General features: G+C 36.8%; 5 protein-coding genes across 5 annotated transcripts in view; 3 read left to right on the forward strand and 2 right to left on the reverse strand.

Annotated features, from left to right (window-relative positions):
- The first annotated feature begins 1,413 nt into the window (after positions 1-1,413).
- The window catches only part of LOC133838295 (uncharacterized), a 64,353-nt gene continuing 38,126 nt past the window's right edge, over positions 1,414-27,640 (forward strand). The window contains exons 1-2 of the mRNA XM_062269366.1: positions 1,414-2,327; positions 23,277-23,730. Of these exons, the coding sequence (XP_062125350.1) occupies positions 23,532-23,730 (199 nt within the window). The 5' untranslated portion in view covers positions 1,414-2,327; positions 23,277-23,531. The remainder of the gene's footprint in view (positions 2,328-23,276; positions 23,731-27,640) is intronic.
- Positions 4,232-5,023, reverse strand: LOC133850448 (keratin-associated protein 5-2). Its single transcript, XM_062286553.1, has one exon. It carries the CDS (start codon positions 4,779-4,781, stop codon positions 4,335-4,337), a length of 447 nt encoding a protein of 148 aa, XP_062142537.1. The 5' UTR covers positions 4,782-5,023; the 3' UTR covers positions 4,232-4,334.
- Positions 6,414-7,050, forward strand: LOC133850192 (male-specific sperm protein Mst84Db). The gene is made up of 2 exons (XM_062286223.1): positions 6,414-6,819; positions 6,886-7,050. Exon 1 carries the CDS (start codon positions 6,526-6,528, stop codon positions 6,703-6,705), a length of 180 nt encoding a protein of 59 aa, XP_062142207.1. The 5' UTR covers positions 6,414-6,525; the 3' UTR covers positions 6,706-6,819; positions 6,886-7,050.
- Positions 6,907-7,227, forward strand: LOC133850191 (uncharacterized). Its single transcript, XM_062286222.1, has one exon. It carries the CDS (start codon positions 6,907-6,909, stop codon positions 7,198-7,200), a length of 294 nt encoding a protein of 97 aa, XP_062142206.1. The 3' UTR covers positions 7,201-7,227.
- Positions 7,764-8,117, reverse strand: LOC133850643 (male-specific sperm protein Mst84Dc). Its single transcript, XM_062286780.1, has one exon. It carries the CDS (start codon positions 8,085-8,087, stop codon positions 7,902-7,904), a length of 186 nt encoding a protein of 61 aa, XP_062142764.1. The 5' UTR covers positions 8,088-8,117; the 3' UTR covers positions 7,764-7,901.

Below are 27,640 nucleotides of genomic sequence, written 5' to 3' on the forward strand. Positions count from 1 at the left end.
GGGGGAGGGAACGATTTTGGGGGCAACTTTCCATTGGATTTGCGCCCCAGCTGGTTTTGTGTTGCTGCCCCGTTGCTGTCATGCTGTGGCCAGCTCTCGTTTATTTTGCGTATTAGACGCTGCTATTTTGTGCTTATTGTTTCCCAGTTTAGACCAACTCCCCTCCCCCTCCCCAGCCAATACTGTGACCCCTCCCCCCTGCCACTGCAGCACTTGGCCTGTTATTTTTCGGTTGTTTGGGTTCTTGGTTGTGTTCGCATTGTCAGCTCATTTGTAATTTTTGCGCTACGATTTCAAATTAAGCAACCGGAAATGAGCTGACATTTTCCCAGCCTGTCTGTTGTTGTCCTGCTTGTTGTTATCCTGGCATTGGTTTAACGACACTTTTCCAGCATCGCTTCGAGCTGCATTTAAAGTTGTCCAAAGCAAATTTGCTGCTTACATGTTGTCCATTATGACAATATTAATATTTACATTTTACAGCTATTGTCTGCCATGTGTGTGTGTGTGAGTGTCCTTTACTGTTCACATGTATGTGTTTATTTCCTTTCGCTCTTGTCTCCGCATGTTTGTCGTATGCATTTTGTATTTTCTTGTTTATTGCTTTATGCTCTTCGTTGATGCTGCTGGTGCTGCTGCTGCTGCTGCTGTTGCTGCTGCTTTGTGAAATTGTCAATATGCTTTCGCCATAACGTTGCCATCATCAGTCAACACAGTTCATTCTTCATCCTCGCTTAAGATGTCGACATTATTGTTGTTGCCATGGCAAAAGGTAGCGTCGAAGAAGTAGTAGGCAATTGTTATGCTTGTGCACATATTAAAGCCGATTAGGTAACTAGTTGGTTATTCTTTAATTAAAGTTTGGCAAAGTAATCATAAGGGTTCGATACCAAGGCAAAACTTATAAATACACCACAAATATTAAGCTGCTTAGCGTAATTTAGTTTCTCTTTGCATTTAATAAATGCGTATTTTGTTTTAATTTAATGCCAATTTATATGCATCATAACAAACTAAATTACTTTACATAATGTCTGTCTAACAGCAGCAACACACTTTACACGCTGTTAACTTAACAGCTGCTAAGCATGTTGCCTGTTAAAATATCCCAGCTGAAGCACAAATTCGAACTTCAAAGCTTTCGCTCGCTCTCACTCTCTCAGTCAGTTGTGCTAACAGCTGTCCGCTGCTCTCGCTCTCTCGAGCGAACGAAGCGAAGCACGCACGAAGCCATTCGAGCACTTCGTGAACTTTCGTCAAGTAGCGAAGCGGACTTCGGGAGAGCGAGCGAGAGCAATAGGCAGAGACAACGGCCTGGCGAGATGGCAACGACAACGGCGATGGCGCTGGCGACAACGTCTGCTGCCGGCGACTCCGACAGGCAGAGGACGACAGCTTCCTGCTGCTACTGCTGCTGCTGCTTCAGTTACGTTGATAATGTCAAAACGTTTGGTTCGCTGTGCTGCTAGTGCTGCTGTTGCCGCTTACGACGCTGCTGCTGCTCATGCTCATGCTGAAAACAACGACGACGACGTCGCCAATACTAAACAAAGACAACAACAACAACAGCAACACGATAACGCTTCATGGGGGCCGCGCCATGGGCAATAAATAACTAAATTAGAGAACGACAACGACACAGCGGAAACATAGCACAATTAATAAACAATCCATAAAGTTGGCTAAGATAAACAAACAAACAAACGAACGAATGTATAAAACGCATTAAACAAATGGATAACAGCAGCTCGTCGCAAAGTGTCAGAAATTGTGAGAATTAATATTTCACTAGAGATTTGAGTGCTTGCAACCAACCAACCAACCAACCAACAAACAAACAACCCAACCGACCGACAACAAACAAACAACGCAAACTTTTTTTGTTCATTTTGACAACATTTTATGCTTTTTGGGCAAACACTGTTACAATTTCTACTTCCCTCTTGCTCGCACTCTCTCGCTCGCGTAAAATTATGAAAAATATGTGAAAAATGTGCAGCAACAACAATAACAACTGCGATTTTTGAGCACTCACGTAGGACAGAGAGTACGGTCCGGTTCTTGTCCCTGTCCCGGATTCGGTCACGGTCCGGCTTCAGTCTCAGCTTCCAACTCGAACTCGAAACCCGACTCCAACCGGTCTCGAAGTTTAAATCCCTGGTGTGTTAGTGTGTTAGTGTTTGTGTGTGCAAGCAAGCGAGCGTTGTGTAACGTTGTAACGTGCTAAATTTGTTAATTTATAGCCACAGACTACAATAATCAACATCGACAACAACAACAACAACAGCAACCCAAACATAACATTTGGTATTTGTTATGCCCCAAAGGTAAGACGCAATCGCTATGAACATGGCTTTTTAGTCCGTGTAATCCTCTTAAAGACCACTGCAAATACTTTTACCTAATAAATTCGTATTTCGTGTGCATTTGCGTGTGTTTTTGTGTGCTTTCTGAAAACAACAGTCGACTTGATCTTACACTGATTAATCTACAAACATTCATTTCGCTTGACATCTATTGAGAGTGGCCACTTGGCGTATGAGTAATAACACTGAAATTCATCTAGTTGCGTAAAAATTGAAAACGCAAAGCTTTAACATGCTCTTGATGAAATATTCACTGTATATGTATGTACATATATTCTATAGGTATTTCCAAATGTAGCTTAAACAATTTTTGACAATTCATTTCGTAGACATTTTTACCAGCAAATTAATTTATGAACTTTAAACTGAAATTGCAAAACAGTTTAATTGATTGCATAGAGATAAACGTAATATTTTTAAAGTGTCAAATGAATTGATTAAGAAATATTTTAAAAGAAATCACACCATATTATATTCTAAGTAGCTTTCTTTTAAGCTTCTTAAAGATCTTTTGTATTTTCTTTTAAGTTATGAAACTAGTTAATTATTATCGCTTTCCAAATTTCATTCCTTGCAATTAAAGTAGTGAATGCCAATACAATGATAATATTTAATAAATAATAATGCAGTTAATCACAATGTTATGTGAAATTATTAATTTTCATACATTCACATTTAAATTAGATTTCAACCCCATCAAACGAAATCAAATAACGCCAAGAGCAAATTTAATTCACGAGTCATTTCTACTGACAGAAGTCAAACAACGACGACAAACAAAATGTATTTTAAATCCTTGCATATTCATTATAATTTTTAAACGCTCATTACCGATTTTCATAAGATTTCAATATAGAAAACACTTCATTTTCATTTCCAAAATTTCCATGATGGCATCATGGTTGTGGTAACAATTTTGGTTATTTGTTTAAAAACAAAACAAAAACATTTTAATTGAAGTTTGGCAACATTTAACATAATTAGTCGTGAGTTTAAATATATTATTCAAATATTTATTTCACCTGCAAAATATTTACCAAATTGTGAAAGCTGAATTAGTCAACGTGTTCTAATAAAAATTCGATAGTTTTGTGGCAATTTTAGTTTTAGTTGTTGAGTTAAAACCAACATACTTTTCAGAGCAATTGTAAATTACAATCAAAATCCAAACAAATAAATACAGCATACCTATAAACCAAATACAATGAAATGTAGTGTAATAAAATACAAATCACGTAAAGGGAATAAAAACAAATAAAATATTTACGCTCATATTTTACCGCTTCGAAGAATTTGTATAAAATGTTTCAAAATTCGTTTGCTGAAAAAGCAGCTAAATTTATTAACAATTAAGCTTAGAAGATTGTAAAAGAATTGTTTTTAAATTCTGATAAATTGCAATTGTTGGTTTTGGTTTTTTGTAAAATGTTGCCTGCATAGTTGTGCAATTTTCAATTACACACAAGCTTTCATTTTCAAATATGCAATCAAAATATGGGAGTAGCAAAAAAATAGGGAGAAATTACCTCGATTGGGGGAGGCAAAGTCCCTTAGTTGACCTACTTAAATACACATTGTTTTGGATCGTAAAAAATCCATCGCATTCCCGCACATTGTTTTAAAATGTATTCTTTGTTTTCGCAGCAGATTTTCCGACTCTTCCTTTGCGCCCTTTGCCCCACTGTTATTGTTATGGGTTTTCAAGCAAACACGCAATTTTGGTTTCAACGCGTTTTTGCATTGTTTATTTTTTAGTCAATGAATATGTTTTTCTTTTCCACATTTCCTTCTGCCAATTTCGGCAACATTGTTAGCTGGCATTTTCGTGTTGCCAAACAATCATTTGCTGGCTTGTCAAAGTAAATACTACCAAAGTTCAGGATATACAAATTTATTTATTGAAAAGTTCGATCAAAGTCACCCGACATAGTGAACGCGACACAGTGAAGAAGAAAGCTCAGTATGCAACTAATAGTAGGGTCCGAAGCAGCCCCATTCCCAGCAGCAGGCGCAGGGATTGGGCACAAAATAGAAGGGCGGACAACAGCTACTCGAGCAGCAGCCGCAGTACTCCATGCTGGGCAGCAGGGGACCCACGGGTCCGCTCTGGAGGCGATAGGAGACCATGCCGCAAGGCGCCTGGCCGCAACACGAGCTGTGGCACGATCCGCAAGGTCCACAGGGGGAACAAGGACCAGGACATGGACCACAGCATGGCCCACAGGAACCACAAGGTCCACAGGGACCACATGATCCACATGGACCACATGATCCACATGGGCCACATGATCCACATGGTCCACATGGTCCACACCCTCCACAAGGCTTACAACAGCTGTTCTTGGAGCTGCCACAGCAAGAGTTTTGGCCACAGAGCTTGCCACAACCTCCAACAATTCGACATTTTGGGCACATTGGCAGTGATCTCGCTTTTTCTCTTTCGACTTTCTGTCTCTCTTCACCTGTTGCGCTCCGCCAATTCTTGTGATTTCCGTTGCCAGAGAATTCCACGCAAAAAACGTGCTAAATATGGCAGACAATTGACAGCTGCCGCGGTATTATTTAGCACTTTTTTGGCATAGATGAAGCAATTACTTTTGGATTTATTATTATTTGAGATTTATTTGTTTTTACCTTATTGAACTGACAGCTCACTCTTTCAGTTGACAGCAACTCGACACATTCCTTTCGTTTAGTTACAATGTAACCACAGAAAACTGAACCAAATACAATCCTTAAATATCCCGAAAGCGAACTCAACCGAAGCGAGACGAATCTAACCTCAAATTGCACTCGAATGCAAACTATTAAATTCCATTTTAAATTGTATTTGCCCTGTGGTTGGCTATTTGGCTATTTTTGTAAGAAACCAACTTCGTTCTGCTCCCTTACAACTCTCTTCCCCCTTTTCTCGCTTGAAGAGTCGCTAAACCACATGATGCTGGGCGACCAGAACTTCGAGTGAATGTGTTCGCGGGGGAGCAGGGAAAGAGAGAGTGGGGGTCACTGGGGCTAATGTAATTGATTGTCTGGGCCTCGCCGAACAAGACCAGCTGAAATGCTCCACGCAAAGTGCGAAAAAAAATTGGAATTGTCTAGCGGTGTTTGGGTGTGTGCGATTTTTGCATACCAGCTGCGGAGCGTGCCACAGTGGGGCAAGTCCAGAGTAATTAAGGCCTTCAAAATAACTTATATAAATATTTAAAACACTATTCTCTTGCCTTGAGCAAATACATTTTAAAAGTGTTAAGTGAAACTCATATTTTATTCGAACTACTTCTTGTTAATAAAGTTATATTGTCGCTAACGCTTATCCTAGCAGTTAGTTTAGTTTTCAAATTAGTCTGGCCTAAACGATAAATATAAATAAAAATATAATAATTATATTAAAAAACTATAACTTGTTTTTTATTGCTCCATTTCTACATTTTTCTCACTCCAATTTTTACACATTTTGCAAAAGATAAATCTACTAATTATTATTAATTTACTAACTAACAATTTCAAGAAAAACTTTTTCTGCTGACTCTCAAATTTGTTTGAGGATAATTTGATTTATTTGGTATTTAAGAAATATGCTATCAAAATGTTGGTAGATCGAAATAATTAATATTTATAGTGATATATTAAGCATATCTACTCTCCACATTTTAAAAATTGTTCCATGCAAATATTTTTCAGCTTTTAGTAGCGTGTGTCACTTTTATTTTCAACTCTTCCCCATCGTTGCTACCACTGTGCCTGTTGTTGGATTAATTTCACTTTAGCTGCCTCCATTTTTAGCATATTTTTTTCTGGTTCTTTTTGGGCTGTGTGCATGGTGTGCGAGATTCGCATGGATTTCAACACGGCTTGGCAAGATTTACGAAATTGTTGGCTCTGCAATGTCCTGTGTCCTCCGCTCTCTAAATCCTGTTCTGTTGTTCAGTGTTGAGCTGGGGTTAAGAGAGAGAGAGAGAGAGAGTGAGATTTCAATTGGACAAGTCGGCGGGGCGTGGCTTGTCAACAGCTGTCAGGGTAACGACTACAACGAGCACTGTCTCGACGAACACAGACTTTCATTAACACATTCCCCTCACACAACTTCAAAATTTCCGGTTCACAGTTCTCAGCTCCCAGTTTTCCGTATTTTTCAAGTTCATCTCCATAAAGTATTAGAATGTGCGGTGGCTGGGCCTGTGCTTCGTATGCGATTGCCTGCAATCATCATCGCCTCTCGCCGATGCGATTCACGGGTCGCTGTTTCGCCCCCACTCCCTGTGGACCCTATGACAGCTGTTCGCCCTGTTGTGGCGGCGGTTGCTGTGGCGGTGGCTGCCCTGGTGGCTGTGGTTATTAAAGAACACACTGTTGCACCTCGAGTTGGCCATGAGTTTGTGGCAAACATTTTAAATTGAAGCACTAGAAAAAACTATTTCAAATGCTCGCAGTCTAAATTTTACTTTATTCCAGAGTAAGTCTGACTATATAAAAATATTGTATGAAATATTGAGCTGAAATATTCCCCTCCATGGTTTAGCCACATCATTTTACAGCCACGATGTGCGGTGGGTGGGCGTGTGCCTCCTTTGAATTGGCCTGCAACAATCCTCCACTGTCGACGCTGCGTTACTCGGGCAGAGATTTTATTCCGACTCCATGTGGACCACAGGACAAGTGCTTTGTCAAGGACACCAGCTGCAGTCGAGGCCATTGCCTGGTGCCGCACCGAGTTGCAGTTGAAATGAATCCCTGCTTTCAATTCCCGCTTCCTCCAGCAGATCCATCGAAATCCGCAGCTGTGAGCAATTGGAAAACGGCCTATGAGAAACTTGTGCATTGTAATCCCAAATAGAACAATCACGTTTTAATAGTAATTGAACATTGCAATTGTTTTATTTCTCTCTTAGAAAATTTGTTCTACGCAGAAATATGAAAAATCTTGTGTGCTATTTTCTATTCTAACGAATTGTAATTAAAAAACATGTTCCGCTATTATTTTTGTAGTACGGGTGCGCAGTAGATGGGAAAGACGTCTCATAATTTTTTAAATCTAAATTTATTGTTTTATTTATTTATTGTTTACAAAAAATATTTTATTATTTAAATTTGTTGTATAATTTGTTTTATAATGCAAAATATAAAAAATATTTATTATTTATTTATTATATTTATTTTACTTAGTATTTTATTTTATATCTGGAATCTGTTCTTTCTTTCTGTTCCTCCAGTAACGTCAGGTTAACAGGACAGGAAGGGGCGAAACATAACATACAGTGGAGCTGTAATGAATGGTCAGTGGAATGCATTTATGACGAAAACCAGCAGTATTCTAGTAGTAACTTTTGAAAATACCGATTCTTTCATCTAGAGTAATAGGAATAACGCAAGACTCATTAACATTAGATAACACTGCGATTTCTTACATAAACAAACAATTTATTTGATTACAAAACCTAGAAAAAACACTTCGCCGACTTCCCACGCAAGCATACAGAAAGATATCAATTTAGTTTAGTCTATCATACAATATATGACAGCTCCTACGGGATAGTTCTAGTAAAAGGGTCCGAAGCAGCCGCATTCACCGCAGCAACGGCATCTGTTGGGCGGACAGGTCCAAGGACCACACGGCGGACTGGGACCACAACAGCAGTTGTTGTAGTTCATCGCCGGCAAGGCGGGTCCAACAGGACCATAAGCTAGAGCATAGGACACGCTACCACAGGCACTTTGACACATCTCGATCAAGCGCAACACTGCAAATTATAAAAAAAAAATTAATTTCGATTTAAGTTTTTATTTTCGTCTAGTTAAACTCACCGGAATTTCAGATACTTGCGTAAGGAATTCGAAACGAAGAATTTTTTCGTTTCAAATAAAACAAATTATTTGAATGCTGAGATATTATCGGAGGTGGTTACGAATAAAGACTGAAATAAGTGACATATTTTTTAGAGCACTACGAAAGGATTTCAATTCAATGCCAACTTGATTTCAAGAAATATAGCAAAAACAGTTTCCACATCGATCGATGCACTGTGACTTGCCTTTTTCACACATCAATGATTTAACACCGACTGAGCGACAAATACTAAACACAAAATACAACAAGAACATCTACAAAAAAAAGGCAGAAAACTGTAACGGACCAAATAGCGCAACAGTTTCGCCTCATGGCAAAAATAAGAAATCATTGAAACATGTCCTGCAAAAAATAGAAAACGAAATAACAGCGAGGACAACAACAGCAACGATGAGGACGAGAACGAGAACGAGAACAAGATTGAGTAGACGAAAGCAAAGTTCCATAAAATGCCAGAGCTTGAGATGGCAAAGTGGATGGCAAAGGATTTCGTTTACCGTTACTTAGGACGCCACACAACTCTCGTCCAGAAACGCTCTGCACTATACAGGATTGCGCTCTAAACTCAACCGAAACTAGGACAGATGCGAAGTCAACCCGGAGAGACAGACGACGGCAGAGTCAGGAAAGTCTATTAGACTCAACGAAGCAACCTTAACGTCATTTCGTAGCCTGACTTCAGCTCAATGGGGGTTAATGTCTGTGTGTGTGTGTGTGTGTGTGTGTGTGTGTGGCGCATCACAGCAGATACGACAGGCAATATGTGAGAGACAGTGTGTGTGTGTGTGTGTGTGTGCTGTGATTCACAAAAGCTGACAAGCTCATCGATGCCTGAACATTAGCTAAACATAAATTACACAGATGACTGAACAACAATTGAGGCGTTTATTATAATGTGTGTTCACACTTGAAGCCTTCAAAAGCGCCCGCCATAGGTGCGAAGGGGAGACTACCAGATAGAGACAGCGACAGAGAGTGTGAGAGAGAGAGAGGGAAAGTAAGAGATTGGCGTCTGCAGCTTGGATTCCTTAACAAAGCACAAAATTTAAACTGAACATTTTTCAATACCAATACAAACAAATATGTGATTGGCAAATGGGAGGCAGAAGATAAGGCAGAGAAATAGACAGAGAGGCACAGAGAGTAGCAAAGTTGGAGAGGGAAGAATGGAAAAAGTTGCGCACGGGACTAAGAATTTTCCAAACTGAACATTTTTCAATATAAACAAACAACATGGAAGACAATATGCAATATGTTTGTTGTCGAAGTAGGCAAAAGAATTTAAAGCGTTAAAGATATTATATACAAAATGAATGTATACAATAGAAATACATTTTTTTATACTGCATATTTCAAAGTTAAGGCAGGTGGAAAAACAGAAATGGAAAATAGAAAATTTCACTTTAATGTAAACAAAACATCAAACTATAAAAAAGAATGAACGCAAAAATTTAGGAAATAATAAATATTACTAAGATAGTTATGCTTTGCATATATTTTATTTTGGTATTAAAATAACTCACAATGGGATTTTCAATGAAATTGAATTGCAATTAATTTACTCAACAATTTCTTTGCTTTCAACACCATTATTTTGCCATCTGAATAATTACACATATCCATTTAGGAACTAACCCTGACCCACTACAAAAGGCTTCTCTGCAAACACAACTATATTGATTTTGAAACAAATGCGAGAAACATTTATAGTTTAGTTTTTAGTTTACTTTAGAATTTTTGTTTGTTGCCAAATTCGCATCGATTTGTCTCAATCGTTTTTAGATTTTGATCAGAGCGGCATTGTTTTTGCACTGCTTTTGGTTCGAAATGAAGTTGGAAGTTTTGTGCGCATTAAAAACTATTTGAAAAGTTATTTGGGAATTGCAGACCCCAAAAAACTGAACCGAAACCGAATCAGGCTGCAATCGAAGGACCTTTCTCTTACTTCACTCAATGTAGTAGAAAAATGGCAGCCCACTTAAGATAATCTCATTGGTGGCATGCCAAAAAGTTTGTGGCAACCAAAAAAAAATATATATACATATTTATATGTATAAAAAAGAAACTCGCACACACACAATATAAAAATGTCACCGCAGCAAACAAATAAAAACAACAACAGAAGCGAGAAGGAGAACTCAAAAAAAGGTATACTTATACTTGCTTTTAAATCAAATAGTCGTAGCCAGGTTTTTGCTTTTGTTTTTTGTTTATTCTTGTCGATGTCCTTGCGCGCGGTGTCTGTGTGTGTGTGTGGTGTCCTTTGCAGCAGCAGCGGGCACTTCATTTTACTCCTCAGTCCAGTCCACCTTCCACTCTCTCACTCTCTTGAAATGGAGGAGGAGGAACATATTGAGCTGGGGCAACTTGAGTGTGCGCCAAGAGATAAGCGCAATTATATGGCTTCAAGTGGCACCCGGACAACAAACCGAGTCGAAGTTGGAGACGGAATCGTGGTCCGCCGTATAAATTAGGTAAAAAATCGTAACTTATGTGACGTGGCTTTCATTGAGACAAAATGCCGGACAACTTGGACTTGGTCTTGGGTCTTTAAGTGCACTCTTGTTGCTTGAGAGTAGCTCAAAGCACTTTAAATCTATATACACGTAGCTGTATCTATAAGGTAGTTATTGAATAGCTCGCATAGCAAACATAGCCCCCTTTATTCCCTTCTTCTGCTGGTCAAGAGAATGCCTCTGAACTTTTTGGCATGTCACATTTGTCCTCAAGTGCTCGTTATGGGCAATTTTTGGCAACTGCTTTGACTTTGGCTTTTGTTTTCTGACCACATGCTGTTCACGACTATCTCTTTGTATGTGTTGTTGTGGGTGTGTAACTTGTTGTGTGCCTGCTGCTGCTGCTGCTTGTGCTTCTTGAAGTGCTTTTTGAGGTTCATGTCAAGCCTTGTGGCATCCCAAGCAAATTATTGCCGAGATGTGAAACGTTGACAAGTGCCCATTGAAAATGAGACACTTCACAGTTTCTCTCTATCTCTCTCTCTCTCAGAATCTTACATAACAGCAAGTTGTCCCAAAAAACTAAAAGAATACATATATACACCCGAGCACTGGGCACGTGCCACTTTTATGAACCCAATTTTCGAGCATTTACTCACAGAAATTATTAAGAACTTTGTTGTTTGAGCTCACCAAATACTGCGTCAAGTAAGTTGTTTGAGACTTTACAAAATGTTGCTGGGCAAATAAATCTAAAGTTGCAAAACAGCACTTGTGAATACCATATATGAATATTTATGTGATTTGGCACAGGCCAACAAAGTATATTTCGCAATTTTGATAATAGAAATCAAAGTAAAATACACTTTTCACTTTTACGCAATTTTTTGTACCTTACTGAAATAAAAGATCTTTTATGGTCACTCTTAATGTCTTATTTTATAAGAAGAATTTCAATCAAGAATATAATTAAAAAGGGGGAATTAATAAATGAATACTAACCTCAATTAAATCAATAAATTAAATGGCTGAAAATGCCATTTATTAATTTTATAATAAAAATCAATGTGAAATACATTTTAAATTTCCATACATTTGTTGTTGGGGATTCAAATAATAATAGTCACACATTATGACTTCGTTTGAAAGAAGTATTCAAATCAAAAATACATTTAAAACATAAATTCATTAAATTCTACACTAGTGTATGATCAAAATAAATACTTACCTCAATTAAAAAAATACCTAAAAAGAAAAACTGAAGAAGTCTTTATTGGTTAATAGAAACCAACATAAAATATAATTCATATTTTACTACATTTGTTGTTAACTATTAAAATAACCTATCTCTTTGCCTTATAGAGTCTCGTAATAAATATTTAAGTTATTACTTAAATCGAAACTTCAACTAAGAAATGAGTTCACAAGATTGTAGTGAACAATGCAAACTAAATAGTTGCTTTAATAATGTAATTTGTCAACTTCGAAAATCGGAGCAATCAATCTATTCTTGTTTGACTATTGATTCAAATGATCTGCAAATTAGTTTTATAATCTCTTTCAATCTTCCTAATATTAATTTGTAAGGTATTATTTCTATTCAAACGATAACTAAGACTTAGAAATCAATTAACTAAATTATGCTCTAGAGTAGAATATACACTTAATATACACTTTAATTGAAAACTAAAAAAATGCTTAACTCGATATTGTTTTAGAGAAACCTATCAAAAGAATCCGCAAATACTTTATCTATCTATACTCATTGCCTTAACGTAAAAATGATTTGGGCTTATCGAAAGGACGCATAAGTAGAAGTTGTAGAGAAATTCCCATCCACAAGCCATACTTGAGCTAATGGAAGAGTTTAGAGCTCAGCAGGGTTACAATAGATCCCTTTAGTCACAGCATCGCCCACTTCACTCCACAGACACACACACACACACATACACACACTCTAAACTGTCGTTCAATTGAAGGCAACACACACACGCATGCAGACATCGACATCTTGGCATCGAGGCAATCCTTTTGCTGAGAAACTAAGTAAATCCTGGCCAGACATTAACTCAAGCGAATTATTGAGTTGGGTTTTTTTTTTCATGCTGAGAGTTGTGTGTGATTTAGCCGCTTGGATTTGGCATTTTGTTGGGAAAAAATTATGCGCGTTCAATGCGAGGCAAGTTCGTTTTCTACTTGTGGCATTCGCATTTTCCCTTCTATTTGAAGTACAAAAATATTATTCGTTTATTTGCAGAGCCTTCCCTTCCCTTTCCTTAGTTCTCCCTCCTCTTTGTTGTTGTCGTCTACTTGGCACCAGCGTCGTCTCCTTCTCCTTCTCCGTCTCTCCTCCCCCGCCACACTTTGACAACTCGAGCAGCTGCTCTCTGCTTGGTTAGAGAGTTCAGTTCACAGGGCTCGCTTCAGTATTTTTGGGTTTTTCCTGTGCGTGGGTGCGTATGAGTGATATTTTTTTTTTTTACATGTACATATTGTATATGTGTGTGTGAGTGTGTTTCTTCACTTCTTTTTTTGTGCGTTTTCCGTTTGCGCTTCGTAAATGCTGGCAAACATAAAACATCAAATGTAAATTGAAAGTCGTTCGTGTGTGAAACTGAATGTGTCATCAGTTGAAGCGTTTATCATTTTTTACAGCTTTCGACTTTAAGAAAAAAAAGCGTCTGCCTCTTCTGCTTCCCTTTATTTGTCTGGCGTATCAAGTTGCCTTTAAAAATTGGCATGATGGGCCGCCTTAGGTGTGCGTGGGCGTGGCTAAGTTGTTTGCTCGTCGACTTCTAGGCGAACATTGACTGTGCAATGTTTTGTGAAATCTTTTATTTCCGTCTGTCCGCAAAAAAAACCGACAGACACACAGACGGACGTCATATGTGGCATGTGGCATGTGGCAGACTACAAGCGACATAACATACAGCATCTTTCAGCTGTTTCAAGTTTGCTTTCATGTAAATATGAATCCAAAGTACTTGAGCGTAAACAACAGCGCGACATTCACAGATTGTCATATGGCTCATTGAAATGTTACGACTCCGCTGAGACTACAGAGTCTATATCCAAGTGCTATGTTATATTCATTGATTCAAAGGCGAGCAGCCTCAGACTGTCTAAGTAGACTACTCGGCTTTTCAATTCAGGCAACAAAAATATGGCATTATCCGTAGATGAATCAGATAGTTGGACGTAATTTAATCCAGACTAGCTATGTACAAAAAAAGTTGTAGACTTCGTTAGAACAAATTCAACAATATTTAAAAGTCGAGTGTGCTCAGCTTCCCGCTTCCCATTTTCAATTAAATCATATTCATAAAATATACCGAAAATATACCGCAAAATGCTAAAGTATGCCGCAAATATACCTCAAAATACTAAAATATGCCAATTGATGGTAGCTTTATTACTTGTTTCCTATAGATGCAGTTCACTTTTTATAAAACATATTCCGCAATGCACACATTTTTCCAAAGGAACAAAAGATTTTCGAAAATCCACAGTCGCTGCCATTTTAAGGGCGGTTGTGATGCTACTTTTCAAAAAGATATCTCCTTTTAATACAGACTGATTCAATATACCAAAAGTATACCACATGAATACTAAAATGTACCACAATTATACCGTAAAAATACTAACATGTACCAAAACCTATATTTGGTATGTCTATATTCTAAATATATTATAGAGTGTATGGCAGCATTCAGAAAACTATATTGTTTAAATACTAAAGTCGATTTTGAAGCATTAAATTATCATGATCATGTTTTAGAAAATTGATGGGATTGTATTAAAATTCCCCTAAATTAAAAGGCTTAAAGCTAAATGTTTAAAATGTAACTCCAAAAGCCTGCATATGACTTCTCTATTGTGTCAATGCAAAGCAAACTTATGTAAATGCCTCTATAATGTTTCTATATGGCTGTCATTTTTCTACACCAGTAAATGACACATTTGATATTACAAATATTATAATAGAATTTGCCAATATTTATTTAAAATGCAAATTGCTGCCGCAATAATTCATATTTCTAGTAAAGAGCTGCCAAAAATATGCAATAAACTAATTTGACCAAAGCGCCCAAAGCAAAAAAATAATAACAATGTCAAATAGGCAAAAGCGATTTTTGCCATTTTCCGAAATTACAAAATTGACCTTTGTCATGTGTGTGTGTGTGTATGTGTGTGCCTGGGAGAGTGTATTTGTTTTACAAATTATGTACAAATTAATTAAAAATTACGCAATTAACAAACACTTTGCCACTTGCCTTTTCAACCTACACTTTTCCACTTGCTTTTTTGTTGTTTCTTTCGCTTTGTTTTCTCAATATTTATTTGTTACAATACAGCTGTCAAACACAAATACAAATACAATTGCACAGATGCTACAATGCGTTGGAACTGTCAACTGCAGCAATTGCTGCAACAACAACAACAACAACTGCAACAGCTGTGGTTACCTTTAGTTAACAATTCGTGCAGCAATTGTTGTTGCTGCTGTTTTTGCTGCTGTTGTTGCTGCTGTTGTTGCTGCTGTTGTTGCTGCTGTTGTTGCTGCTGTTGTTGCTGCTGTTGTTGCTGCTGTTGTTGCTGCTGTTGTTGCTGCTATGGCACTAACTTCATGTCAATCCTTTGTGGCTTTGCCAGTCGTTTAATTTGAATTTAAAATGTTACTTCCACATTTTTGTTTAGCCCCCTCTCAGACTCTCTCTCTCTCTCTTTGCTTCCCTCGCACTCATTTTCCACTTATTTACAATTACCACATTTTATTATCCCCTCAACTCTTCTCTCGCTCCACATTTGCATTTTGCTATTTTATTTACGCTCCTGTTTATATTTGTCACACTTTTGTCTTTGTTCCTCTCTCCACCGCAAAACTTCTCTTCCTTCTTTCCTCTCTCTCTCTCTCTCTGTCTGTATCGCCATCCCTTTCACTGCCATTGTCGTACATTTTTAACTGCATTTTTGTGTATTTGTCAAGGCCCCGAACTGAACCTCTAACCACGTTAGTCCCTGTCCCTATCTCTCCCTTTCCCTCTCCTTGCTAGATTTTGATTGTATTTTTGTTGATTTTGTTGCAATTTTAATTACTTTAATGAAAGTTTTAATTGCAAAATAGCAAAAACACAGAAACAGAGACAAAGATAGTCGAAAGCGAAAGAGACAGAGAGCAGTGCAGAGCAGAGAACAGCTCGTAATGAGTTTCTGTGGTCTAAGTAAGGTTGGTAACCACGACAGGACAACAACAGAATACATCAGCCGCACACTATGCTCCTGTTGCAGCCCCCGCCCCCTGCTCGTAATCCTTCTGTTTTTATGCTAAAACTATACCTGAAAAGCTACTTTCGGGGCAGCGTCAATTAATTGCCGGTAAATCTGGCAAACTGCATAAGAAAAGCCCCGGAATAATTAACTCAAAATCTGTCACCACAAACAAAAAAAAAACACAAAAAGAAAAGATTGCAAGGTCTCAAGCAAAAGATGATCAATGTAAAAATGAGAAATCTAAATAGAAGGATGAGTAAATATCAGATAAATGCGAAAATATGGATAAAAATACTATAAGAAGTAAAATAGCAAAAACTTTGAAATATTAAAATTTAGGCATTGGCAGCCGTTATTTTTTTTTATATTTATATATAAAATTTACTCTTTTATAAATTAATTTACTCATATTATATTATTATAGTTGATATAACTATATATGATCAACTTAGAACAGAATATTGAGGGTTCATCCATCTACAATTCAACCTCGTATTTCAAATGATCCACATGGATCAGTAGCTAGCAGCAGTAAAGAAAGCAATTTGCAATTAGGATTCACAATTACTCGAGTCCACACTAAGAGAATGATTGTTCTATCAGCTGATCTTTACTATGATCGACTACTCTACTTTATGATCACCTGATATTCAAACTGCACATGACCCCAGAATTTGATCAATGACATTTGACACTTCTAATTTAATGCATCATTTGCTCCAAGCGAAACTTCACCAGGGATCTCATCAAGACTATAAAGATTTGATTGTTATATCATAGACTACAAAATATCTACCAGGGATCTTGTTGAGATTCCTGTAGTTATTGTTAGGCACTCGACATGCATGATTTTTACTTCGTACTTATTAATAATCGTCATATTTCTTTCTTTGCTGTGTGTTATTTACTTTTTACTATCTTTTTGTAATAAAATAATAGACTACGATATTATATATAGTACAAACTCTTAATCTATCTTTTACAATTTAAAATCAAATGCAAATCTTTGCTTTACATTGCTTAAAATAATTCAATGCACATTAAATTACAACCTCGATCAGTTTTCTCGTAAACTCTTAAAAGAAAGGATCACAGTAATCCCAGTTGTTCTATTCCAGTATTGCGAGGTTTACTCAACTATTTTCATTAAGATTTCATACGCAGTAAGCAACCAAATAAATGCAACCTACAAATTCAAAACAATTGAAAGCGATTAATATTTATTGATGATTTATTGATTTGCGGAAGCTCTCACAACAACAGCAAAAATAATGCAAATCTTTCTACACACAAAATGGTTGAACAAGCGTAGGAAACACCCGGGACACTTGTGTGTTGTGTGTGCACACACACATGTAATTGCTGTTGGCGGTTGTGTGGTGTCATCCCAATGGACACACGCTCCGCTCCGAACATAGAAACAACATCAAAAACACTTCAGTAGAGATGCACAAGTGCTGAGACCCGAACGCTTGACCCACAAACTCAGGCAAGCAAATCAGCACAAGGAGAAAGAAAAACACAACGAGCAAACAAAAAAATCAAATGGAAAAAGAAAACAAGAGTAGAAAAGGAAAACTCATGTCATACGCTGAGAGAGAAATCGTTTAAATAAAATATGCACACAATTGATGGACCACAAGGCGCTGGGAAATGAAATAAGTGAGCCGTAGCATCCAGCAGCAAACAAGAGCAGAGAACAACAGCAACACGCAGACAACTGGCAAGTCAATGAACTGCATCAGCAGCAGCAACAGCAGTAGATATAAAGATACAAAAAGTATCTTTGAGCTTCGTGCACAACTGCGACTTTGATGGCGTCGTGCATTCGATATGGCATGGCGAGTGCTTTTCCTCTTTTTTGTTATTTATACACACAAATAAAGAAAATACTTAAGGCTGTTAGTTGTTGCTGTTTGTTGTTTGTCAACTGTGTTTGCCTAGATTGCAGCGGAAGTGCACAGATACATTCGAACTGGTTTCTGTTGTCTGTTTTCGTTGCAAGCAAAACCCAAAAGAAGCGTCATGCAGGCGAGTTTAACATAGATTACGCATACGCAGTGTTGCACAGTGATGCAAAGAGTAAAGCTGTGTTAGCAATGCTCCCACAGCTGAGACAATTTGTCATGCTTTATGTAACTTATGATTTATTGCAATTCGCAAGCTCTGAGGTGCTTTTCATTAAGTTATATAACAGATGCATTCACTTAAAGATCAATTAATCAATTGGCTGGAGTTCTCAACTCTTTTCTTTCTTGTTATCTTTAAGTTTTCCTTTCTGTTTTGTTTCCAACATTCAGCTTTCAACATTCAGCCACCAATTCAACGCTTGATGTAATGTAGCTTGTGTTAACTTATTCAACTTCTCATGCCACAATCTTTATCTGAAGTTTACCTTAGTATTTGTTTATATGATTCTCAGTCGAGCTTATTTTACTTACTTTTAACACTTTACTTGAATGCTTCTTTTAAGTTTCACTTATCCCTTCATATTACTCTTGCTCTCTCGCTCTCTCTCTCTTTTTCTGTATTCTACTCTCTTTCGCCACTCCTTTTGTTGTTCCTTTAGTTCATCTAGGAGGCTCGTTAAATGCATGCGCCGTTGGCTTTGGTCATAATTTGGTTGGTTTTTATTGTTTCGTATTCGTTACAAAAGTGAAGTGCTTAGTTCTAACAGAGTCGATATATTATATATAACGCTGAGCTTGGGCAGTCTAAGTTGTAGCGTGATCGCTATCCCGCGTAGTCAGCATTGTGACATTGTGTGCTAAATGCAAGTCAGCAGAAACACAGGATGTTCTGCAGCTTGCATTCTTTGGCAACACGAGTGCCCTACTGAGGCAGGTGGCTTGCTAGGCGGGGCGAGGCAGAGGCGCTAGTGGTAACTCCTCCCTCCCTGGAATAAAGTGACGGCCAGAACGAAGGCACGAAATGTTGTTGTGACTCGCCTAGAGTGAAAAGTATGGTCCTTTTTTATTAGCAAACTTATGATGATAAAAAAACACACTAGCTATTCCTAGCCATGTATACAAGGAGATGAGGTGACTCGTTGTTGCTTTCTTGACTTCGAAAATTTCTTGTGTGGTGTTGAAACCTTGCAGCTTTAGGTGGTGTAGATTAAGTACTCTTGAGCTATTCTTTACCAGTATTGAGCTTGGGTTGGATAAGGTAGAATATTAACTTCGTCGTCGTCGTAAGTGATTTTATTTATATCTATGGTACAGTTTTTGTAGCTAATTATCGCTGTGCCGTTGGAGCTAATGTTGACGTTCACGGCGCTCTCGCTTACGGATTCTTGAATGTCACAGGTAGCAGGCCATCCCTCTAGAATTTTCCTGATGCAGTCTCCATTGCCCGATCGACCAAACTCCGTATTATTACAAAAATACAAATTATGAATTTTCGGACATTTAGATTCTAAGTAGTTTAATTTAAATTTCTGGTTGAAAAATAAAAACTTAGGAAGTATTTCAAATGATATATTATTTAAAGATAAAGGAACCATGTGAGCTAGAGTATAAACTCATTTTCGAATATTGGTACTTTAATTTTAAAAATGATTTAATTATCTTCATTAGTTGTTTCTAAGTTAATGAGTTCCTCATTTTCTATGTTAATGTTTTGGTCCGAAAGAATGTTTTTAATTAATTGAATATCAAATGGGCTCAAAATGAATTTAGTAATGATCTGTAATTTGGCTAAGAGGACACTTTCAGCAATATTATTTAGGTGATTACTTAAATTCGGTTAAAGTAATGTAACATGGTATTTCTCTATATTCTTGCGTTAGCTTAGCATACACGTCAGAGAACTGCAAAAATCACTATTTTCTTGATTTTAATCACTTCTTGATTTTAAGCACCCGATTGGATTTAAAATCTACAACGAAAATGTGAGCGCATGCAAGTTTGATCGGCTGATCCGAACAGTGTGATTATTCGGCTATGAATTTTTTTCATTCACCCGAAGCCGTTCTCTGATACACGTTATCCTTAAAGTTGTTTACAAAGGTGTTGAGAGTGTTTTGTTCATTATTTATGTGTTCAGTAATATTCTTAAAGCTATCGATAACATTGCAGGGTAATGAAAGGATTTGTAATAAGCCAAGGGACTCAAATGGTTTATTTCCTCCAGAATCCTCATAATCCATTGCCTCTGCCCAAAATTTGACCGTATCATGAATATTTTCCAATTTAATCAAATCAATCTGATTATCGATCAATTTTATCAATTTGGGATTTTAGTTTTATTCGATATATTAAAAGACTCAATTTTAATAAACACATTTAATAACACTTTTTTTTTTTGCTCGCAACATATTATATAATCAACTGAAAGTGCAGTTTGTAACACCTCAAAATTATCCGGCAATCTAAAATAAAAAGGAAAAAAATAATAAACATATATTAAATCAATTGCAGTTTATTCATACCTGTTACGAAGTTGCATTATTGTTAAAAATAATTAATTAATTGTGAAGTTCCGAAGTCGACGCGCAGGTCTTCCATAAAGTGCACAGCTGGGGGTCCCAGCTAATGATCCATCGTCCATGTCGGAGAGAGATTGTAAGCGCCTCCAAAGCCTACAGACAGATATAGGAGATCACTCCGCTCATTATCGAATGACAAGCCTAAAAGTCGCAATACAAGTAGAAACTTCCGAGAGGCTAAAGGCTCCTAAAAAACCGAACACACATTGTATAAAAATAAAAAAAATAAAAATATCCTTGCGCTCCCTGCCGGCTGACGTTTCCTTATACAAAGAATTCTAGAACCACTTGAGAATTACAACAGGCAAATGAGCAAAATTTTATGTTTACGTGTTCAATTTATGTAAACAAACCTGCAATTATGCCATACAAATTTTGTAATTGGAGAACGAAATATTGCATACTTTTAAGCTGATCATACTTTTTAACTTTTCAGGCACAAAAGAAAACAAGCGTAAAGCAAAGCCAGCAAAAATAATTACGCGTATGCATACAGCGTAATAAGAACCCAAAAAGAAAGCCACACTTATTTTAGGCCACGTTTCAATACGCTTACAAATTAACTTTGCATTAAACGGGATTAAATACGATAATACAACAAAATTGCAAATTGATCATTTTGCAACATAAAAAATTTTTAGTTTATTTTTCAAAATTATTTTATAGCAGACTTTATAGGAAAGCAGGTGGACCCTGATTGCAGTGAGGGACTGTGAAATGTATACGCAAAATTGCATTTTTGGCAACAAGCTTTTAATTGCACTTTGTATGTGCTCATTACCTTAAATTGCGAATGAAATGGCCATATAGCTGCCGTCTCACTCTCTCTCTCTCTCTCTCTCTCTTTCTCTTTTGCATTGGCAGCATTTTTAATGCGAAACTTGGCAGCATTTTTTGCAACATTTTGCGGGCCAGCAAAAAAACAACAGAAATTAAAAGAAAGAAAAACGAATTTAAATGCATAAAAAGCCAAAGAGAAACAATAACAAATACAAATTTAAGAAGCGGAACGAGTAGAGAAAGGGACAGAAATAGTGAAGAGGGTGAGAGGGAAGAGGAGTTGACATGTGTGTGTGTCACGTTTTGTTGTAACAGAGCGCTAAAAGTAGCAAAGCGAATGGAAAATTGGAATTGGGGAATGAAAATGATATTGCCAAAAGCGTTCCGAAAAACTTTTAACGACAAAAACAAGTTGCAAGAGTGTGTAACACATGTGAGAGAGTGTGTGTATGTTTGTGTGGATTTTATTTAAATGTGTAAGGACTGGCAAAATAATTAAAGTGTGAATTGAAGTTTTTTGGCGCAACGCGAAAGACAATTAGGAAATGGTCCGAAGACAGCAGAAGCGAAGCAAGTGGGGAAAGCGGGGGAATGGCAAATGAAGACAGACAAAATGGCCCACTTCCGCTTCCCGCTTATGTGGATGTCAGTCAGATATGCGTAATTTCAATTAAATGCCAGCCAAAGGGATACCCATTTAATGCCGTTCTCCCAGCTTTTGTTGTACTCGCTCGGTTCCTTTTCCTTTTCGTTTTCCGTTTTGTTTTATTCCGACTGCTGTTATCTTTTTTGTCTACTTTGTTGGCTGTTAATACTATTATTTTTTTCATTTGCTGCAACACACGCGGATTAGTGTTGAAATGGAATCGAATTGAAATTGAAGGCGTTGGCGAAGGGGAGAGAGTTGCAATGTATTCCAATGAGCAAAGGAGAGTGAAGGAGAGGTAAGGGAGAAGAAGTAGAGACATGTGTGTGCATTTGCCTTTGGAGTGATTTTTAATTAAAGTGCTGCGTTAATTGCATTAATCGCAGTGTTTGCACGGACGTTAGTTCCCCTCCAAAACAAATATAGAGCGAGTGAAGTGAGCGTGGAAGCGAAGCTGACCATTAAGTGTATTTTGAATAAGTAAAATACAAAAAAACAAAATCACTTAGCAATCGAAATACGTCGAACAACAACAATTATTATTTAATTTGTTTATTTACAAATAGTGAAATAAATACGAAATAAAAACAAGTAAGAATTCTACAGTCGAATGTGCTGGATAATTAGTGATCAATAAAACCAAAGCATTGCTATACTATTCTAAATATACATTAAATTAATATATCTAACAAATACTAAAATATACCGAACTATAATTTACATGTATTCCGAGTGTGCTCGACTGGTATATATGTTACTCGCTAATCAAAGCAAAATATTGCTATATTGTTCTAAAAAATACACCAAATTAATATACCGAAAACATACTGAAAATATACTCATATACTACAACATTAAAAATATACCAGAGGGCAGCCGGTTTTGCCCTTAAAATTGTTTCTTAATTAACTTGTACAATTTTTCACAGATCGCAACGAAATGTTTAGGAATAATAATTACTGTAGTTATTATTGTATGCAGTACCAATACGACTCTGACGTCAAAATTCCTTTTCGATTTTTTTTCAATTTTCAAAGACGAAAGTAAATGTAAATCCAACTTGATCTGCATGCAACAATAACAAGTGATTTCATAGAAACTTAAAGCTCTATCCCTTACAGTCTCTAAGATCCAGTGTTTTATACAATCAGAGATACATTGCCATATCGTCTCAGCCTTTCATGCTAATCAATAAATGCCTCCTTTTGTCTGTTTTATACGTTTTCTCTAATGCGATATAAAAATATACAGTTATGTAGTTACTAACCTGATTTAACAGTTTTATTTACACCCCCTTCAAGTTTTATCCGCAAATAAAGAGAATGAAAAATTTTATAGCATACTTTGCAGCGCATCAAATTCATGTCGAACTTTTACTTGATTTTTTATTAAAGTTACCATTTTATATTTATTGTAATTACAGCTGAGACGCAGACTTAACAAAAAAAACAAAAGCCAGACATCGTCCAGCGGCAAAAGTGGTCTAAATACAATTGACATTTATTGGGCAATATATATTTATAAGGCGACCGCCCAAAGGAAGTGGCTGCAGCACATAGACAACGAGCACAATCAGACAAAACGAAGCAGACGAAACAACTAAAAGATATTAAAACAGTCAAAAAAAATAAAAGAAAAAAACACATAAAAAATAGGTTTATATATACATAAAGTCTTCATGTCGTTATTCCCGCATAAGAGCTGGCATCAAAGCGAGTCTGAAGCAGTTACTCGCATGCAAATCTTCAACACAACTCGAGCGCAGAGGGAGAAGAAGGAGAGGAACACAATGTCGTCTCTTGGACAGCAACGGGGGCGTGGCAGCAGTAGAAATATCTGTTGGCTGGCCATGCTGTTGCTGCTCATGCTAGTGCCGGGTAAGTGAATTCCTAACGTAACTCACAATACAAATCCAATCAGAGTACGCAAAAAAAAACATGACTAAACGAATAACGAAAAAAATACAAAATTGTAAGCATTCTAAAATCGTAGCTAATTCTGGCAAAGATTTGTCCAAAGTCCGGAGAATTTAATGATGCGAGCACAGCGAGCAAAAACTTTGACGAAATATTTACAAAAGTTGTAAAGCCCAAAAACAAATGACACAAAACTGACAGCCCGAAGAGCCGGCGATAATTAATTTTTAAGCTGCACAAAATGAAGCGCGGACAACTGACAGCACAACATGCAGACCGCGGAGAGGAATCAAGGGGGAAGTGAAAGGAAGGAAATGAAGGAGGAAGGGCAGGCGGTTCGGGGCATGTTAACAGTCCCAAGTGGGCGGGGGGGTCGAGGATGGGGCGGGTAAAATCAATCGTTCGTAAAATAAACAAATCTTATTTTTCCGCAAACATTATTTCTCATCAGTAGCACTGGAAGCACACTCAGTACAACAAAAGCAACAGCAATAAAAACACTATCACACAACAACAAGAACCAAACACTGCGATGACAACAAAATTTTTCATAAATGCGCGCATTCATCTGCATAAAACGATGAGGGAGGCGCCACAAGCGTTCGTTGGGGAGAGGGGGGATAAATTGATGCCACGGGCTTGCATTGAAATCATTTCAGCGAGGGTGGTTTAGAATCATTTTAATTGCAACTAATTGTCAAAAAGTTAATCAGTGTTGATTTCAGTATTTAGTATGAAAGACTCTACTAATTTGTTTGTAAACAATCGCAACTGATAGAAAGAATTATACTAATTAAATTAGAGGATGAAATCCAGAAAATATAAAAAGGCAATATTATATGTTCATAAGCATTATATAATTATTTAATTCATTTGAAACGTGAGAAATATTTATATTAAAAATGTTAATCTATATTAAATTAATCTATTAGTTGTGAACCAGTTTCATTCAAATTTTTATACATATTTTATTCTATGCATTATTAAAATGTATATTCAAGTAGTAATGAAGACAACGAAACATTAATTTGGTTATGAGTGAAAGTAACTTTCAAATTATTTTATGGCTTTATTATCTGTAATATTTTAGTAAAACTTTCTTTATTGGAAAAAACGTTGAATAAAACGAATAAATACATATTTACACTACAATACAGTAAAAAGCTTAACAACGTTTAAAGCTGTTTTTGTGTTTTACATTGCACTTGCTACAATCAGCACAACTATTCTAGCAACCCTCGCCATAATAACCAAAACAGCAGCTCATTGCTTTTCTTATAGCACTCGAATAACCAAAATGATGATGTTGCAAAAGAAACTATGATACTTAATATCCATCCACTGCCATTGCCATTTGCTTGGCCAAGTATTTTATTTTATTTTGTTGCTGCTGTTCTTGTTGTTCTTGTTGTTGTTTTTGTTGTGCTTGACTTTGTTGCTGTAGATATTTTGTTTCTGGTGAACCGCTATGGAAAATGCCAAAAGGCACGCGGAAAAATAAAGACAGAGCGAGCAGAGGGTGCGAGAAGTGTAAACAGCAACAAAAGCAAAAGCTGAAGCAGCAGCAACAGCAGCTGAAGCAAGCGATGAAAGCAATTGCTGCCTAGAGAATATTTCATAATTTTTTGCGTGATAAAGTCGCATTTGTTGGGATTAAATGAGATTTTCTTGCAATTACCCAAAACTCGCGCAATTGGAGGGGTAACTTTTTTCCTCCATTTTCATTTAGCTCGTTCCACTTCTTCAACATATAGATACAAGTGTATTGATCTCAACTCACAGATAGATTTGGGCTTTGGCAGCTGGCAATCGATAGTTTCTAATTCAGGCTAAACACAAACAAGAATGAGCCCCAATTCAGTCAGTTCAAACAAAGGGTTACGAGTTCAACAATTTCGGCTTCTTTTGTCAGTTTTTATCGCAGTGCCTCACTGAACTGCTTTCAACGGGCAACATGCAACAAGCAGCAGCAACAGCAGCAGCAGCAGTCAGCAGTAGGCAAAAACAATGCTTAAAATTGGCTCCAGCTCGCACATTGCACATACGCACTGTAGTGCAGAGCTTTGTTTAGCCAGCACCTAAGACTATGCCTCAGTCAGCTTTCCCCTTTGGAATCTTTCCTACTGCTCAGCACTTACACGTCACCAACTCTGCCTCACTTTGCATATCACACGAACTTGCACTTTGCAGCTGCACTTTTTTCGTGTCCTTCTCTCTGGCAATTCCCCTGCAGGAAGAGCGACAGAGAGAGAGAGAGAGAGGAAGTTGGCTCTGCCTCTCTTGTCTAGCTAGACATTTGCCGTTTACTGTTTTGACATTCCAACTTGGCGTAGCTGACGAGCACTTGCACTTTTGCCCCCAACCCCCACATCACCCCACCTCTGGTGTCCTGACAAGCCATTCTCCATTGTCGGCATGTGTGTGCGGCTGATGTCAGAGCCTTGTCTCGTTACCCAGCCCCAAATGGAGCTACCAACATTTCAATGAGCGCATCTCTTGAAAGCCCAAAGCACCTACATGCGAGTCGAGGTAGTCAGCTTGAACTGCATTGCGAATGGGTTTAACAGGGCAGAAGCTAAGACAAATGGAAACGAGGCAATCTTTCCACATACTACATCCATATAACTTGGGCTTCTTATGAAGCACTTGGTGTTTGGGATTTCTCATCGCGCTACTAACTATTTTAAATATTTAATGCAATACTTACTTTCCCATTGTTTCCATTTAATATTAAATGCTTATTTGATAAGATGATGCAAATAAAATAAATGTTAAAAAAAATATTTATGATTTCTAGAAGATGCTTTAAATATTATTTGCAATACTTACTTTTCCTTTTTGTCTTTTTAATATGATGTACTGAACAGAAATACGTTTTCACTTATCAATTACTTATGCATAATGTATAATTCAATCACGCATAAGTTATGAAGTATTGGTATTAAGGAAATTTGAAGTCTCTTCTAACAAATCCTGCTGAAATATAAACTTTATCTACCTATTCAATCTATAGATTATTTAAAAATTGAATGAGGAGAAATATGTGTGATTTATGAAAATGTTTTAAAAAATTTGTTTTTTTCCTAATTCCTAATTCAATTAATCATTTCAGCAAACTAACGAAAATGTGGTTTAATGCACTGTTTAATTACCAAAATTTAATTTACTTTTATTATGGTAATTTTAAATAGGTGCTAATTTATGAAACCATTTAAATATATATATAGTAAATACAAAAATTTGACAAATATAAATTCATCAATTATGAAATAAACAATGCTTAAAACCATTTCCACTTTGTTTAGTCACTACCCATTTAATTATCGAAAAAGTCGAAATTATTATATTTCTGTGAACTTTTCCATAATCCTTTAATTTGAATGTATCAGTTTTAAGAAGCCTAACGATGACAGTTCGCATTAAGCTGAGCTCCACTTAAAATACTATTTGAATGGGAATCAAGGTAAAAAATGCTTGTGAAATTCGCATTAAATTTGCACAGAAAAAAAAGTTAAATTTGAAAATACGAAATGAAAAGAAGTTTTATGTGGTGTGGGCTTATGAAATATATTATAATGAAAGAGTAAAAACAAGTGAAAAACTGGCTTAAAATCATCTCAAATCCCACAGTCACTCCCATTTATTGTTGTCTATTTTTTTTCGTTTGTTCTCTCGATGTTGTTGGTTTTAATGACAACAACAACAAACAGCAACAAGATGGTCAACGTACTCGCTGCACTTGTTATTTTTGTTGTTGTTATTGTTTGGCATGTTCTTGTTTTATTTCTTGTTTTTTGAGTTTTTTTTTTGTAGTTTGGTTATGAAATATGAGTCAAGTTTTCAATGCATGCCGGATGCATTCATTACCGTT

The sequence above is a fragment of the Drosophila sulfurigaster genome, chromosome 2L (assembly GCF_023558435.1).
Source record: "Drosophila sulfurigaster albostrigata strain 15112-1811.04 chromosome 2L, ASM2355843v2, whole genome shotgun sequence".
NCBI classification, from domain to species: Eukaryota; Metazoa; Arthropoda; class Insecta; order Diptera; family Drosophilidae; genus Drosophila; species Drosophila sulfurigaster.

Excerpts from the sequence above, each read along its gene's own strand:
- LOC133850448 (XM_062286553.1), bottom strand. The coding sequence starts at position 4,781 with ATGTGCCCAAAATGTCGAATTGTTGGAGGTTGTGGCAAGCTCTGTGGC.
- LOC133850192 (XM_062286223.1), top strand. The coding sequence starts at position 6,526 with ATGTGCGGTGGCTGGGCCTGTGCTTCGTATGCGATTGCCTGCAATCAT.
- LOC133850191 (XM_062286222.1), top strand. The coding sequence starts at position 6,907 with ATGTGCGGTGGGTGGGCGTGTGCCTCCTTTGAATTGGCCTGCAACAAT.
- LOC133850643 (XM_062286780.1), bottom strand. The coding sequence starts at position 8,087 with ATGTGTCAAAGTGCCTGTGGTAGCGTGTCCTATGCTCTAGCTTATGGT.